This window comes from Phoca vitulina, unplaced genomic scaffold, assembly GCF_004348235.1.
Source record: "Phoca vitulina isolate PV1807 unplaced genomic scaffold, GSC_HSeal_1.0 scaffold40, whole genome shotgun sequence".
Lineage (NCBI taxonomy): Eukaryota > Metazoa > Chordata > Mammalia > Carnivora > Phocidae > Phoca > Phoca vitulina.
Window position 1 is genome coordinate 22,102,926 of NW_022589743.1, and position 12,493 is coordinate 22,115,418.

The 12,493-nt window shown below is 60.3% G+C and overlaps 1 protein-coding gene across 4 annotated transcripts; it reads right to left on the reverse strand.

Annotated features, from left to right (window-relative positions):
* Nucleotides 1–4: 4 nt before the first annotated feature.
* Nucleotides 5–9,215, reverse strand: CORO6 (coronin 6). 4 transcript variants are annotated; one of them, XM_032428702.1, is made up of 12 exons: nucleotides 9,002–9,209; nucleotides 7,594–7,854; nucleotides 6,085–6,207; nucleotides 5,487–5,616; nucleotides 5,205–5,386; nucleotides 4,485–4,604; nucleotides 3,911–4,030; nucleotides 3,367–3,471; nucleotides 3,132–3,277; nucleotides 2,708–2,765; nucleotides 2,367–2,597; nucleotides 5–2,271 (listed from the first exon to the last, which is right to left on the reverse strand). In XM_032428702.1, the coding sequence occupies exons 2-12, from the start codon at nucleotides 7,789–7,791 to the stop codon at nucleotides 2,149–2,151; spliced, it is 1,536 nt and encodes a 511-aa protein (XP_032284593.1). In that variant the 5' UTR covers nucleotides 7,792–7,854; nucleotides 9,002–9,209; the 3' UTR covers nucleotides 5–2,148. The 4 variants fall into 4 exon arrangements, with proteins under 4 accessions (XP_032284593.1, XP_032284594.1, XP_032284597.1 ...); XM_032428703.1 differs by lacking the exon at nucleotides 4,485–4,604 and having other exon boundaries at nucleotides 9,002–9,215; XM_032428706.1 differs by lacking the exon at nucleotides 3,911–4,030.
* Nucleotides 9,216–12,493: the final 3,278 nt, after the last annotated feature.

The window sequence follows — 12,493 nt, forward strand, 5'->3', positions numbered from 1 at the left end:
GACTCGCTCGGGCCCGCGTGCCCGCCGAGCGCGGCCGGGAGACTGGAGCCGCCGCCTCGGGGCCCTCGGGGCCGGAGAGGAGCCCCTGGCACCAGCCGGGGAGGGGTTCGGCGCGCCCGCGGGGTACCTGTCCCGGCCAGGGCCCCGGAGGCAGCTCGCACGGCCCGGTCCCCCCTGCTTTGCTGTATCCTGACGCCCACCACTCTATCCTGGGCTCAGACTTGTCCGAGGGGGCCAGGCCGTCCTGAGGGGGAGCCGGGTCCTTAGAGGAGCAGTGTCCCCCATCCCTCGCTCCTTCTGGCCGGTCCTCCTTTTCTGCTCACAGAACCCACTGTAGGACACTGTCCGTGAAGCCTTTGCATCTCCGCTCTTCACCCCAGGGGGGCAGCTGAGCTCCCCACGTGCTGTGTTGCTGCTTTGTCCCAGACACAAACCAGCACGTCGAGGGCCCAGCTCCTCCTTCACCCCGGCATTTCAGCGTCAAGTGCACTTAGCGGGGTGCCCGGCTTCCCCAGCCCCCCCACACCCCTCCCGGGTCTCAGGGTGGTCCCAGTTTCTCCTTGGGCGGCCAGAGGTTGGAGTCCCCATCCCCACGGCACACTTTTGTGATCAGGGAGGGTGTCCAAGGTGCCCCCCGCCCCTCCCCCCTCCCCCGGCCTGGGCAAGGCCTGATTCCTTCATGATGTCTTGGCAAATGGGGGACAATATTTGGGCTGGGGGCGAACACTAGACCCTGTACCCTGGCCCCGCTTATGGGCAGGTGCACCCTGGAGCCCTCTCACGGGCTCAGGGCCCTGGCACCACCACCCACCCCTTCCCACCAGCTGCTGCTAGCCCTCTGTGGTCGTGTGTCCCACCTGCCCCCAGCCAGGGGCTGACTCTCAAACCCTTCATCCAATGGTGCTAACCCCCGGCTCTCCCCTGCCCCACCCCACCCACCCAGAGAAGCACAGACCCCGCTAGGGGCAGGGGCCCACCGCACACCCTTGTCCGCCTTCTCTCAGGCTGGCCTTCCTGGCTCAGCCGGTGAGGCTCAGCAGGGACACAAAAGGGATGGAAGAAAAGAACAAAGAGAAACTGTTCCTCTCACCTCCTTCCCTGATGCCAGGGGCACCGGACTGACTCTGAGGCACAAATAAAAGAGGCTTCAAACCCGAGGCTTTTCCTGGCTGGCTTTACTGGGGGAAGAACGCCCACCTACAGGTTGGGGGTTCCTTCTGAACCTCAGTGTGGGGAGGGCTCTGAGGTAAAAGAATGCCGGGTGGGTCCTGAGCATGTCAGCACCCCCACAAGCCCAGGGTGGGGTACAGCATTTGCAGAGGCCGGGGGTCTTGGCCCCCTCACCCCCACGCATGCAGGAGGCACAGACGGAGCACTTAGTAAAATATTTCATTCAGTGAGTCTTGTTTTCGTCCTAGAGCCAAAGCCACAGCACAGGGCTGGGGGCCGTGGGGGGGGGGGGGCGGGAAGAGGGATATGAACCTGCTTCCATGCCAGTTTTCTGGTTAGTTCTCCGGCGGCGCTGCAGTGAGGAAGCCGCCCTCTCCCCTGCGGGTGAAAAAAAAGGGAGACAGCCCCCCGCCATAGCCCGCCGGGTGTAACCGTTGGGCTCGGCCCTGCGGCCAACGGGCTGTGTATGTCTGTGGAACTAGGGTGACGGCCATCCGGTTTACCACTTCGGGCAGCGGAATCAAGTGAGCTGATTAGGGGGACAAGCGTTGTAACTTTCCCCAATCGGTCTGGCGAGACCCGTCGCATCGCCACCCCTTTGAGCTCAAGCCCAAGCTCCCCGACACCCCCAAGAACAGCGCTAATACTAAGCACTTCCCCTGCCCTGGGCGGGAGACAGAAGGGACCCCGCCTCGCCGTGCAGCACCATTGCTGAGGTCCCCGTCACCCCGGGCCTCCCAAGGCCAGCTCCTGCTGAGTCCCGGACGAGGCACGTGGCCAGGCGGGTGCCAGGCAGACGCGAGTCTCCGCGACGCTCCGTTTGTCCAGGCCTCCCGCGAGGGCAAGGAGTTCCCTTCCCAGTCCCGTCCCCGGCCCCAGCCCGGAGAGGCGGGGTCCGGGGCGGGGCCGAGTCCTGCTCCCCGCCCGGCTTCGCCCCCCGCCCCCCCCCAGGCTCGGAGCTGCCCCCCGCGCGCCGCACTAGTCCGTGCCGTCCACTAGCTCGCACAGCATGTTCTCCAGAGCCGTGATGCGCTGCTCCTGGGCCTGCACCTGCTCGCGAAGGGCCTTGATCTCCTCCAGCAGCGTCTCCAGAGTGTGCTGCTGCGGGGGCGCGGAGGACAGAAGAGGCTGTGTCAGGAAGGGGGCGGGAGGGGGATGTGTAGACTGGGCCGGGGTGGAGCGGAGCCGGATCTTACCGACAAGGGGGCGTCGCTGGCCGACTGGCTGCGGCGGGGGCCGGCGGGAGGGCGCACGTCCAGAATATTGCGCTTGGTGACCCGGAGCTCGCGGTGCTTGGGAGGCACGTAACCGTCCCTCAGCGAGATGAGCACGGGTTCGGCGTCCTGGCCAGATAGCCACTCGTCCGCTTCTAGGGCCGGCTCGGGGCCGGGAGTATCTGGGTATAGGTCGTCCTGGAACAGGTCTGACTGCGGGGGTTCGGGGGACAGGAAGACTAGTGTTCGCAGAGGGCCGGGCCTGCTCCGTTCCCCTCCGCCTCGGAGCCCTCTCCGCCCAACCCCTCTCCGCGCCCCCTCACCTTGCGGGGCACAGTCATGATGATGGGCTCACATTTTCTTTCGTGCAACTTGTAGAACCTATAAGGTAGGGAGCGGGGTTCAGCACCCCCGCCGGCTCCCACCCCCTTTTCTGCCTGGAACCAGTGGGTTGGAGACCAACACTTGCTGAGCCCCTACCATGCACTGCACTTCAAAACACATTATTGGTCCAACTGGTAAAACATCTCTGATCGGGTGTTTATCATCATTTTACAGATGAGGAAACTGAAGTTTAGAGAATGTTAACGCTGGGGCTGGCACCGAAACAAGCCTGTTTGACACCCCCCCACACACACAAAATACCCCCACTCCTTCCCAAAGATTACACGAGGGGAGAAGCCCCTGTGTCTTCCCCGATGGCAAGCGGGGACAGACATGCAAGCGAGAAGGGCGAAGGCTGCTGACCGGGCGATCTCACACTTGCTGACGTCCAGCCCCCGCTTGGGCATGAAACCCATGCCCCTCTGAGGCTCCTTGCTGCTGAACGTGTTCAGGTAATGCACGAAAGGTGGTTCTTCGGTAATCTCAAAGTACCGAATGCTGCTGTCGCCCTGCAAAACCAGTCGGTTCAGAGACGCTCCCAGGCGGGGCCCTCGACATCTCTACCCAGCCCCTGCACTGCCCTGCCGGCCCCAAGCACCTTGCCGCATAGGTAGACGATGCTGGAGTCGGGATCGTAGAAGGGCAGTAGGACCCCGTTGCTCGTGTCCATCTCCTGCAGTGCCACTGGCTCCTCGAAGTTGTTCTGCCCGAGCACAGGAGGCGTGACCAGCCCTGTCCCGGCCACCGTGCCACTGCTGGATCCCCTGAAGCCCCTTTACACTTCCTACCCGCTGCAAACCCCGTGCGTTCGCAAGGCGGCTCTGGTGAACCGAGCTGCGGGTCCCTCCCAGGGGCCCATCACCCTCAGTGCCCCGCACAAATAGCCCCTGCGCCGCCGCATGCAGTCACCGCAAACCACCCCCAGGGACTCGGCATCACCAGGTGGGGGTGCCGGCGTGGGCTCCTTCAGGCGACGCAGCAAAACTGGGCAGAGGGGTGGGTGTGGGGATGGCGGGCGCTGCAAAGGGGGCAGCAGCCTCCAGCCCAGTCCAGGTGGGCATGCCCTGCGGGGGGGGGCGCCTGGCCCCTCTCCCGTGATGCCAGTCCCCGGGGCACACACCCCAAGCTTCCAGCTGCGTTACCGGGTCCCACAGGCCCAGCTCTCGCTGGCTCATGCGGGTGAAGCCCGTGGTGAAGATATGACCCTGGCGCGTGAAGACGGCCCGCATGGGCCTCATTCCCTCGTGGGCCGCAAACCTCTCCTGGGGGGAGGGGGAGACAGGGAGAGGCGTCACCCGGCTGCCTGCCCTAGGGAGCCTGGAGGGACGAGCAACCAGCTTGCTGACTTTGGCCGGGGAGAGACGGGGGTGGGGGTGGGGGGGCGGGGGGGGTGGAGACGAAAGAGGGCCTAACTACTCAGCTTCCGGGGGGGGGGGGGGGGGGGCCCGGCTGGCCCCAGGCCTGGAGAGCGTCCGGGCCCGGAGAGAGCGGGAGGCGCGCGCCTCTCGGCAGGTCCCGAGCCCTGAAGCGCCCTCAGAGGCTGATCCCTAGAGCAGGGGAAGTCGGCCGGCTCCCCGGGGTCGCAGCGAGGCTTTTCCCAGACGGGAGCTCCCCGCTCCGCTTCCGCCTTCTCGGGCAGCGGCCACGGCCTGGGAGGGCGCTCCGGGCTGGGCCAGCGAAGGAGCGAGCGCGCGCGGCCAGCGCGGCCTGGCCTACCGGGTCCCAGAGCGCGACTTGCCGCTCACTCATCCTGCTGAAGCCGGTGCTGAGCAGCTTCCCGTCCGCAGTGAAGACGGCCCGCAGCGGGCGGGCGCCCTCGTGAGGCCGGGCTCGCTCCTGCTCGCGGGGTTAGTGGGTTAGAGCGCCCGCCGCGCGCACTCGGCGCAGACATGCACGTGCCCCGCGCCCCCGCCCCCCGCGGCCGAGTCAGGCTGCCGAGGCGGGTGCCGCCGCCCTCCCGGGGCACCGAGCTGGGACTAACAAGGCGCGGGGGTGGCCCCCTCTCCCCCCGCCTTCGCCCAGCGGGTCGACTCGGGCAGAAAGGGGCCTGCCGGAGAGCCAGTGTCGGGCCCCAGACCCTGGAAGATGGCGCTGGGTGCCGGCCGAGAGGAGAGGGGTCCGGGATGTGTCATGCAGGTTCTGGTGGAAGGACAGAGCTTGCAGCGTCTCCCCTGCTCAATTACAACTCGAAGAGCACTGCTCGGAGCTTCTCAGATGCCGGGGAACGGAGGGAACCGGCGTGGGGCAGAAGACTGTGGGCTGTGGGCTTAATTAGGGCTGGGAGCCGTGGCTGCAGACACTGGGGGGGCGGAACTGCCTCGGGTTGGGGGGGGGGGAGGCGAGAGCCGGCACTAGGGACTCAGAGGATTAAGGGCACAGGGGCCTGACAGTTGGTCCCTAGGGTAGGGGCTGGGGACAGCCAAGCCTGGCACTCACCGCCACCACCTGGCCTTTGCGGGGGTCGATGATGCGCAGGTTCTTGTCCTTGCAGGTGGTGGCTAGCAGGCTACCGTTGCTGTTCCAACACACGCTGTGGATGACGTCCGGGTGCATGTCGTCTAGACTCAGGAGCACCTCCCCAGTGCCCACATTCCAGATGAGGATCACATTGTCACCACCTGCCCGGAGCAGCCCGTCACCGTTACTTGGGTCCTGTCTTTGCCCCCACCCCCCACCCGGCCCCATCTACAGGAGGGACCCCTCCCTAGGCCCCCAGACCTGCACTGAGCAGGACATTCCGGGCAGTGGGGTGCCAGCAGAGGATGCCCACACGTTTGGAGTGGCCCTCAAGTGTCAGGATGGGTTCCGTAATGTTGCGCATAGGGGTGTAGTCTGGAATCTGCCACACCTGGGAGGGAAGAAAAGGCATAGGGTGAGTGCCATCAGGAGCCTGCTTTGTCCCTCTACTCCTCCCCAACTTTGCCCCCCACCCCCACCCCCACCCCTACTGGCTCTCTTGAGTGGTAAGGGTCAAATGCAGGGCAGGATGTAATGATGCCTGCCCAGGGCAGAAGCAGCTGGGAGCCAGGAGGGGGCACTGCCCGCTCTCCAGGGACCTCTCTAGACACCCTAGCCGGGAGACTGCAGAGTACTGCCCCTTGCTCTTCAGGCCTCAAGTTGGCCATGGCTATAATTAGTCCTAAGAAGTGCATCCTGGGAGGGGGTGGGCATGTGGCTAAATATAGCCCCGGAGCTGGGCAGGGCAGGGTAGGGCCCTTGGACCCAGCACCTCTTTTACCACCTTCCCTAGCGCAGGTGAGGCAGCCTTCCCCCCTCCCCCTGCCCAGCTGCCCCACAGCGTCCACCTGGTTCCTACCATGACCGTGGTGTCGTCTGAGGCACTGGCAATGACGTTGTCATTGTGTGGGCACCAGTCGATGTCCAGCACAGGAGCAGTGTGCCCAGTGACCAGGGGGTAGTTCTTATCCACGCGTCCTGTCTGGAGGGGTCAGAGAGGGAGCTCTAGGGTCACTTTCCTGTGTGCTTTTTGGGGGTGGGCAGTGACCTGTTTACATCTCAATACTCTATCACCTCTTTTCTCTTTGTGAAGCCCTTTCTGCCCCTCCAACCCCATCCAACCATTCCTGTACTCCACTGGAGGCAGACAGAGTTGAAGCCATTTAGTATCAGGGCATCAGACTCAGAGAGGTAATGGCTTAGCCAAGGACACACAGCAAGACACAGGTGGAGCCAAGACCTGAACTCTCAGTCCAGTGCTCTTGCAAAAACACCTACTTGGAGGAGACTGTTGTTGGGCTTGTCCCTCCAGCTAGAATGTCTATAGGAAGCCCCTGGTAGAAGAGGTCAAGGGGAGGTACTATGCAATGCAGTGGCCAACAGCCCTTTCCCAGCCACCCTTGGCAGATCTCCCCCTTGTCACTGGCTTGACCTTGGAACCACCAGCAGCAGGCACTCCTGGTGCTTGCTGTCCGCCAACCTGAGCTGGGGCTCACTTACTTTTGGTCTTTACGGGCTTTTTATGGGGGGGCTCTGAGACTTTTGCCAGGGCTGGCATAAGTAGGGGAGAGGGGTGTCCGTGTGGCACTGGAATGGCCATTGTACTGGGTGAGGAGGTGGCTCAGTTGAAATTTGAGCCCCAGGGATGGTGTCCTTGGATGATGTCTGCGTTGTCCCGGAATGAGTCACTGGCTATTGTCAGGCCTCTTCCTGACCCTGCCACCTGCGGGGTCTCCCTTAACAAGGTGTAGGGACCAGATCAAGGTCATGACTTGGGGTGGCCATCCTGGGGGGTGGAGATTTCCAAGGGGTTTGAGGTTCCTCAGCAAAGGGGGCGGTAACTGCCCGGCCCCTATCCCTGGGGTGGGGAGGGCTCTGGCCTTATGTGTGATGTCCCCCTGCCCTTTGTTCTCATTCCATCTCACTGTAAGAACCATAGTGGGGAGGTGACCAGGACTCTTTGGAAAGAGCTTGACCCTTTCCTCAGTGTGCTGCTCTGGGGTGTGATTTAATCAAATGGTCACCGTGCACTGGGGGAGAAAGATCATGAGGGGGTGTGGCATTGGGCAAGTCAGGAACAGAATCTGGGTCAGGCCCTGGCTCCCCTGCTTCCTAACTATCTCCATAACAACCTGTGGTCCCTGCTGGCAAGAGGGCGCTGCTCGGAGAAGGGGCCGGGCTATGCGTGGGTGCAGCCCACTGTGCTGCTGCTGGTCTGGGCAGGGTGAGGGAGCCTCCGACTTGGTCCCCGAGGGCTTAGGGAACAGGGAGCCGCCAACAGACACAAACTGCCCTCCTGACCAAAGGAGGGGTCCCCAGCGGCCACAGCCAGTGTCTTCCCACCTGCTTTCTTCCCCTCATCCCTCACCTTGGCCAGAGGCAGGACAATGAAGGCACCTCCACCTCCAGCCTCCACAATAATGGCCAGGAATTTGGGGTTGACGGCACAGAAGGAGCTGTCCCATGTGACCTTGGACACACGGATGTCCTCGTAGGACTGGTCAGCCTTTGCCGCCTGCCCAAACACATGGCGGAACTTGCTCTGCCGAACCACACGCCGGCTCATGGCGGTGGGTAGAAATGGAGGATCTCAGTGCCCAGAAGTGCCTTTGGTCCTTAGTCCTGTGAGCTGTGGGAGGAAGGAAGAGCAGGGAGGGGGTGGCAAGTGAGAAGGTTTATCTGGCTACGAGTCAGGTCCTAGAACAGGGAGCTTTCTTCCAGGTGATGAAAGAATGGCAAAGGGTAAGGTCTTTGCCACCTATAAAGTGCTGCTTAAAAATTCAAGGGGCTAGGATTTGGGGCCTGACTTCTCCTTTGAGACCCACGCAGGGAACAGCAGAGTTTGACTGGGCCTGAAAGCTTCCTGGAAGTTGAAGTGGTTTGGGGAGGAGCCTCAATGCCAGGCTGCCCTCCTGCTGTCAGCCTTGGATAAGCATCTCCTCAGGAAATGGTTTCTCTCCCAGCCACACCTTGTCCAGAATCAGAGGCCTTGGTCCTGGGATCTTGGCTCAAGGCCAGCTATGGGGCTAAGACTGCAGCCCCCCAAGATCCCGAACTCTGCATCTCTAACATAGTTCGGGCAGATGGGCTCTTGTCTTTTTCTAAAATTTTGCCAAGGAGAAGTTCCTCCTGCCAGCTAACCGAGTCTGTCCTGCTACTGTTTTCATCAATTTCCTCCCATCCTGTTACAGGGGGACGCAGTGTAAGGTGGATCTCTCCTCTTTCCACTCCTCTCTTCACATGGTCCTAACCATGGTCTGGCTTTTGCCTACCATACTTCGGTCCCGCTTCTCCTATGGGTCCCCTTTCCTGCTGCACTCTCCTGGGGTGGGGTCCTCACCGCCCCCCCCCCCCCGCGAGGGCCAAATTTGCAGGAGTGGGGAGGGTGAAGTGCCTTTTCTTCAGCCAGGGTCTGTGCTATGCTCTTCCCCAGGGGACTCACCGAGCTTTTCCAAAGCCCTATCCACTGACTCCTGCCCCTCCCCAGCCCCGGGCATCCCTGTGCCCTTCACGCCGCTTCTGCGGCCCCAGGCCTGCGGCCCGGGCCTCCCCGCACCCTCCTCCGGCCTCCTGCCCCGGCACTGCGTTCTTAGGAGACGAGGTGTCGGGGCCGTGCAAGGCGCGCGGGCCGCTGTCCGGCCAAATATAGACACCAAGTCCGCCCCGCCCGGGACCGAATTTGGCGGCGCGGGGGAGGGGGCGCAGATCTCTGCCCCCTCGAGAGACCCCGCCCGCTGCGGTGGCTTCGGTGGCGGCGTGGGATGGGGGGCTGGTACCTGGTCCTGAGTGGGCCGAGGGGCGCTCACTCTGCGACTCCTCTGTTGAGGGGGCTAAGGGTGCGCTGGGGGCCGAGGGCGTCAGGGTGCCGGAACTGCCTCTCCGGGTGTCCGCGGCGTCTGGGGCCCGGGCGTTCCTCTGCGCGCTCGGGCCGCTGCTTGCGGCTCTCCGGGGCCCGGCGTCGCCGCAGTCCCAGCTGCCGCTGCCATCAACCTGCGGGGGCGGGGCCTACGGCGGGGGCGGGGCCAGAGCTGCCCCGCCCCTCCAGCGGCGGGAAAGTCGAGCGCTGCCGGCTCCGCGCCGCCTGCCCGCCCGGCTCAGAAAACTGTCAAAAGTAATTGAGTGTGTACGCGCGGGTTGTGCGCACTCCTTCCCCGCCCTCTGTGCCTCCCGGGTGGGCTGGGCGGACCCAGGTTCCCAGACCCAGGCTGGGCGCGGAGAGGGAGAGCCGGCAGCCGCGCAAGATCAGGTGCCTTCGCGCCGCATTCCTGCCGCAATCGCACTCCCAATTTAGCCAGTCCCGGCCGGCGGGCCCGGGCTGCGGGACTGCACGTCCAGACCCTCCTGGGGAGAGGTCCCGGAAGATGCTTCGAGGGAGTCTTCCCAGCCCTTGGATGAGGGCCTAGGCTCTCGCCCAGGGCAGCTCGAGGGTACCCGACAGGGGGCTGTGAATGTCGCTGTTACTGTTATTAATGGCTATAGCGACCACTTGAGAACCTAAAACGTTGGCACTGTAACTAGGCATTTCACCCCGTTAGAGAGGATTCCATGGAGCAGGGCAGAAAGCAGACTAAAGACTGGGTGGGGGAATGAATCCACCTTGACCCCGTGGGAACACCAGGTTCAAGGAGAAGCAGCTGCCACAGGCCTTTGGCAATCAAATTTTATTTATTTTTAAAAAAGTATTTATTTGAGAGAGAGAACGCGAGCATGAGCGGGGGCGGGGGACGGGGGAGGGACAGAGAGGAAGAGGGAGAAGCAGACTCCCCGCTGAGAGAGGAGCCGGTTGCAGGGTTCCATCCCAGGACCCTGAGATCATGACTTGAGCTGAAGTCAGACGCTTAACCAACTGAGCCACCTGGGCGCCGCAGCAATCAAATTTTAGTTGCCCAGCCTAATTCCTAATGAATTCTTCTGGGACTTGTTTAAATTGGTGCCCAACTGTGTTCCAAGGAAGTCCCAGCCCCCCCCCCCCTCACTCCCCCTGGGACCCAGGGATCTGAGTATCCATCAAGGTTAAGGAGGAAATAAAAACAAGCCTGATCAAAATACAGCCAGTGAAGAACAACTAGTCCCTGAAGCTGCTGTACATCCAACACCCACCCACTGCCTGGATTTCGTGCTTTGGATCATAAGGCCCTGGAGGCAGCATGAGGCCAGGTATTACCTCCTATTCTCCAGGGCACACCTGGGAATCAATGGAACAGCCTTCTGGAGGACAGAGATTAGCACTGGGGGTTAAGAGGAGGGAAGGTGGTTGGGAACCCCAAAGGCCCACCCAAGGCTCCTTCTCAAGAAGAGTCCAAGTATCCAGTGGCTTGTACGGGAACAGAATCAGAAACTTACAGGTGCTCCAGAAATAATTCATGACACGGAGGGCCATAAGGGTAGATGAATCTCCCTTTTACCTAAAGATTCCGGGCACATGATTAGGAGGGAAAGACCTGAGTGGTTCAGTGGCTCTTTAATAACAATAGGTCACAGTTATTGTGTGCCAGACACTGGTCTAAGGACTTTACACATATTAAGTTCATTCTGATAACAGCCTTCTGTGATAGCTATTCTTAGTATCCCTATTTTATAGGTGAGGAAACTAAGGCACATAGAGATTAGTTTACCCATCACTCAACTGGTAGTTGGTGGAACTGCGACTTTTATCCAGTGGTCCGGCATCTGGGTCCATGCTATTCAGCACCATGCATTTTTGTTTCCTCTTGAAGAATAGTGCCACCTTATCTCATAAATGCTGATACTGAGGGTTAGTTTTTGTGGCACAAAGGAAAGGATGCTTGGACTAATTAGAAAACTGGAGTTCTGGCCCTGACTCAATCACCCCAGTTTTGCAGTTCTCTGAGCTGTACAATGAAGAGGGCTGGGTCAGGTTCTTTCCAACTCTGCACCACCTGTTGGCAGACAAGGGATTTGACATGCCACCTCCTACCTTGAAATGACCTTTTCTTTCCCCTTTCCTTTCCTCCTCTTTAAAGAGGACTCCATTCTAGAGGCAAGAGTCTGAGACTAGGAAGTAGGATCATCTGAAAAGAGGGGTGCTTTCCAGGTACAGAAGCAGGGACTCACAGGTATCACTTGGACCAGGCATGCCTCTCAGGTCTGCCCTCTGGGCTTTCTTCTGGCTGCCAAAGCTTGGCAGAGAGTGGGCAGGCAGAGCCAAGGCATAAAGAACTAATCAGGGGAAGAAGCCACTTGGGCTAGGGTGCTTTCCTGTGTGGTTAACCATTTGAACTCTTAGCTGGGCTCTGAACTACAATCTGTAGAAGACAGGCATGGATTACGTCTTTCATAAAGTCATTTTCTGGAAGAGGTGGCCTGGCAACTTAGACATGACTTGCTTTGGCTATAAAGACTGAGCTTATCTAGACAGGTCAGTGACTCCGGGCACCCCTAGAAAACTTTGGAGAAATGACCTTGCCTTCACCATCATGCACTCTGGCACTCCAGCCAGACCAGTGATGTGCTCCTCCTACTTGATTTGGACAATTCAGAATGCAGCGGGCCGACTTAATTTTAGTTCAAGACAGTATTTTCTCTAGACACGTCAGTACATTTTGTCAGCACTTTGGAAACTGAGCTTTCCCTAGATAATAGTGATGCCTTGTATGTGTGATGAATGGTGACACTACACAGCTCATGATGGGTCTGTGGAGGAGTGGGAGAAGTGGAGAACTGCTCCCCCCCACGCCCAGCCTGTTTTGGAGAATGGCCTGTCGGCCCCATCTCCCTTCTTCAACCATTATCCAGTGCTTCTCTTCTAATGGCAGGAGATGGTTAAAAGCTTTTACTTCTTTAGAAAGTCATGCGCCCCATTTTCAGAAATCACACTCAGTGAGCTGAGGTGGCTTGTGCTGAAAGTTTGTGAGCTCTATCTCACTAATGTCCAGAGATCAGCGGCCCAAGAAATGTAGCCCCTGCTGGGGCAGGTCACAGCAGCTGTGTCCCAGAGCAGTCTGGACTGCACGCGGCAGAGGAATTTTGGTCCCTTCGCTTATTCATTCTCCTAACATTCAGGTGGTGGCTTTGGCAAGAACTTCTTTGACCAGGCAAGTTCCCAGCTTGGTCACTTGATTGGAGCCACAAAGTCTGAAATAATCTTTGGTGATTCTATCCAGTCTTTATTTTGTGGGAGGTAGAAAGTTTTATTTTTTTCCCAGAGCTCAGCTAACTCTTAAGGACGTGCCTGATGGAGATCAAGGAGAATTGCTCCATGTGCCCTACTGCTCACCAGTGTTCTCTTCCAATTGCTCCACTTCTCT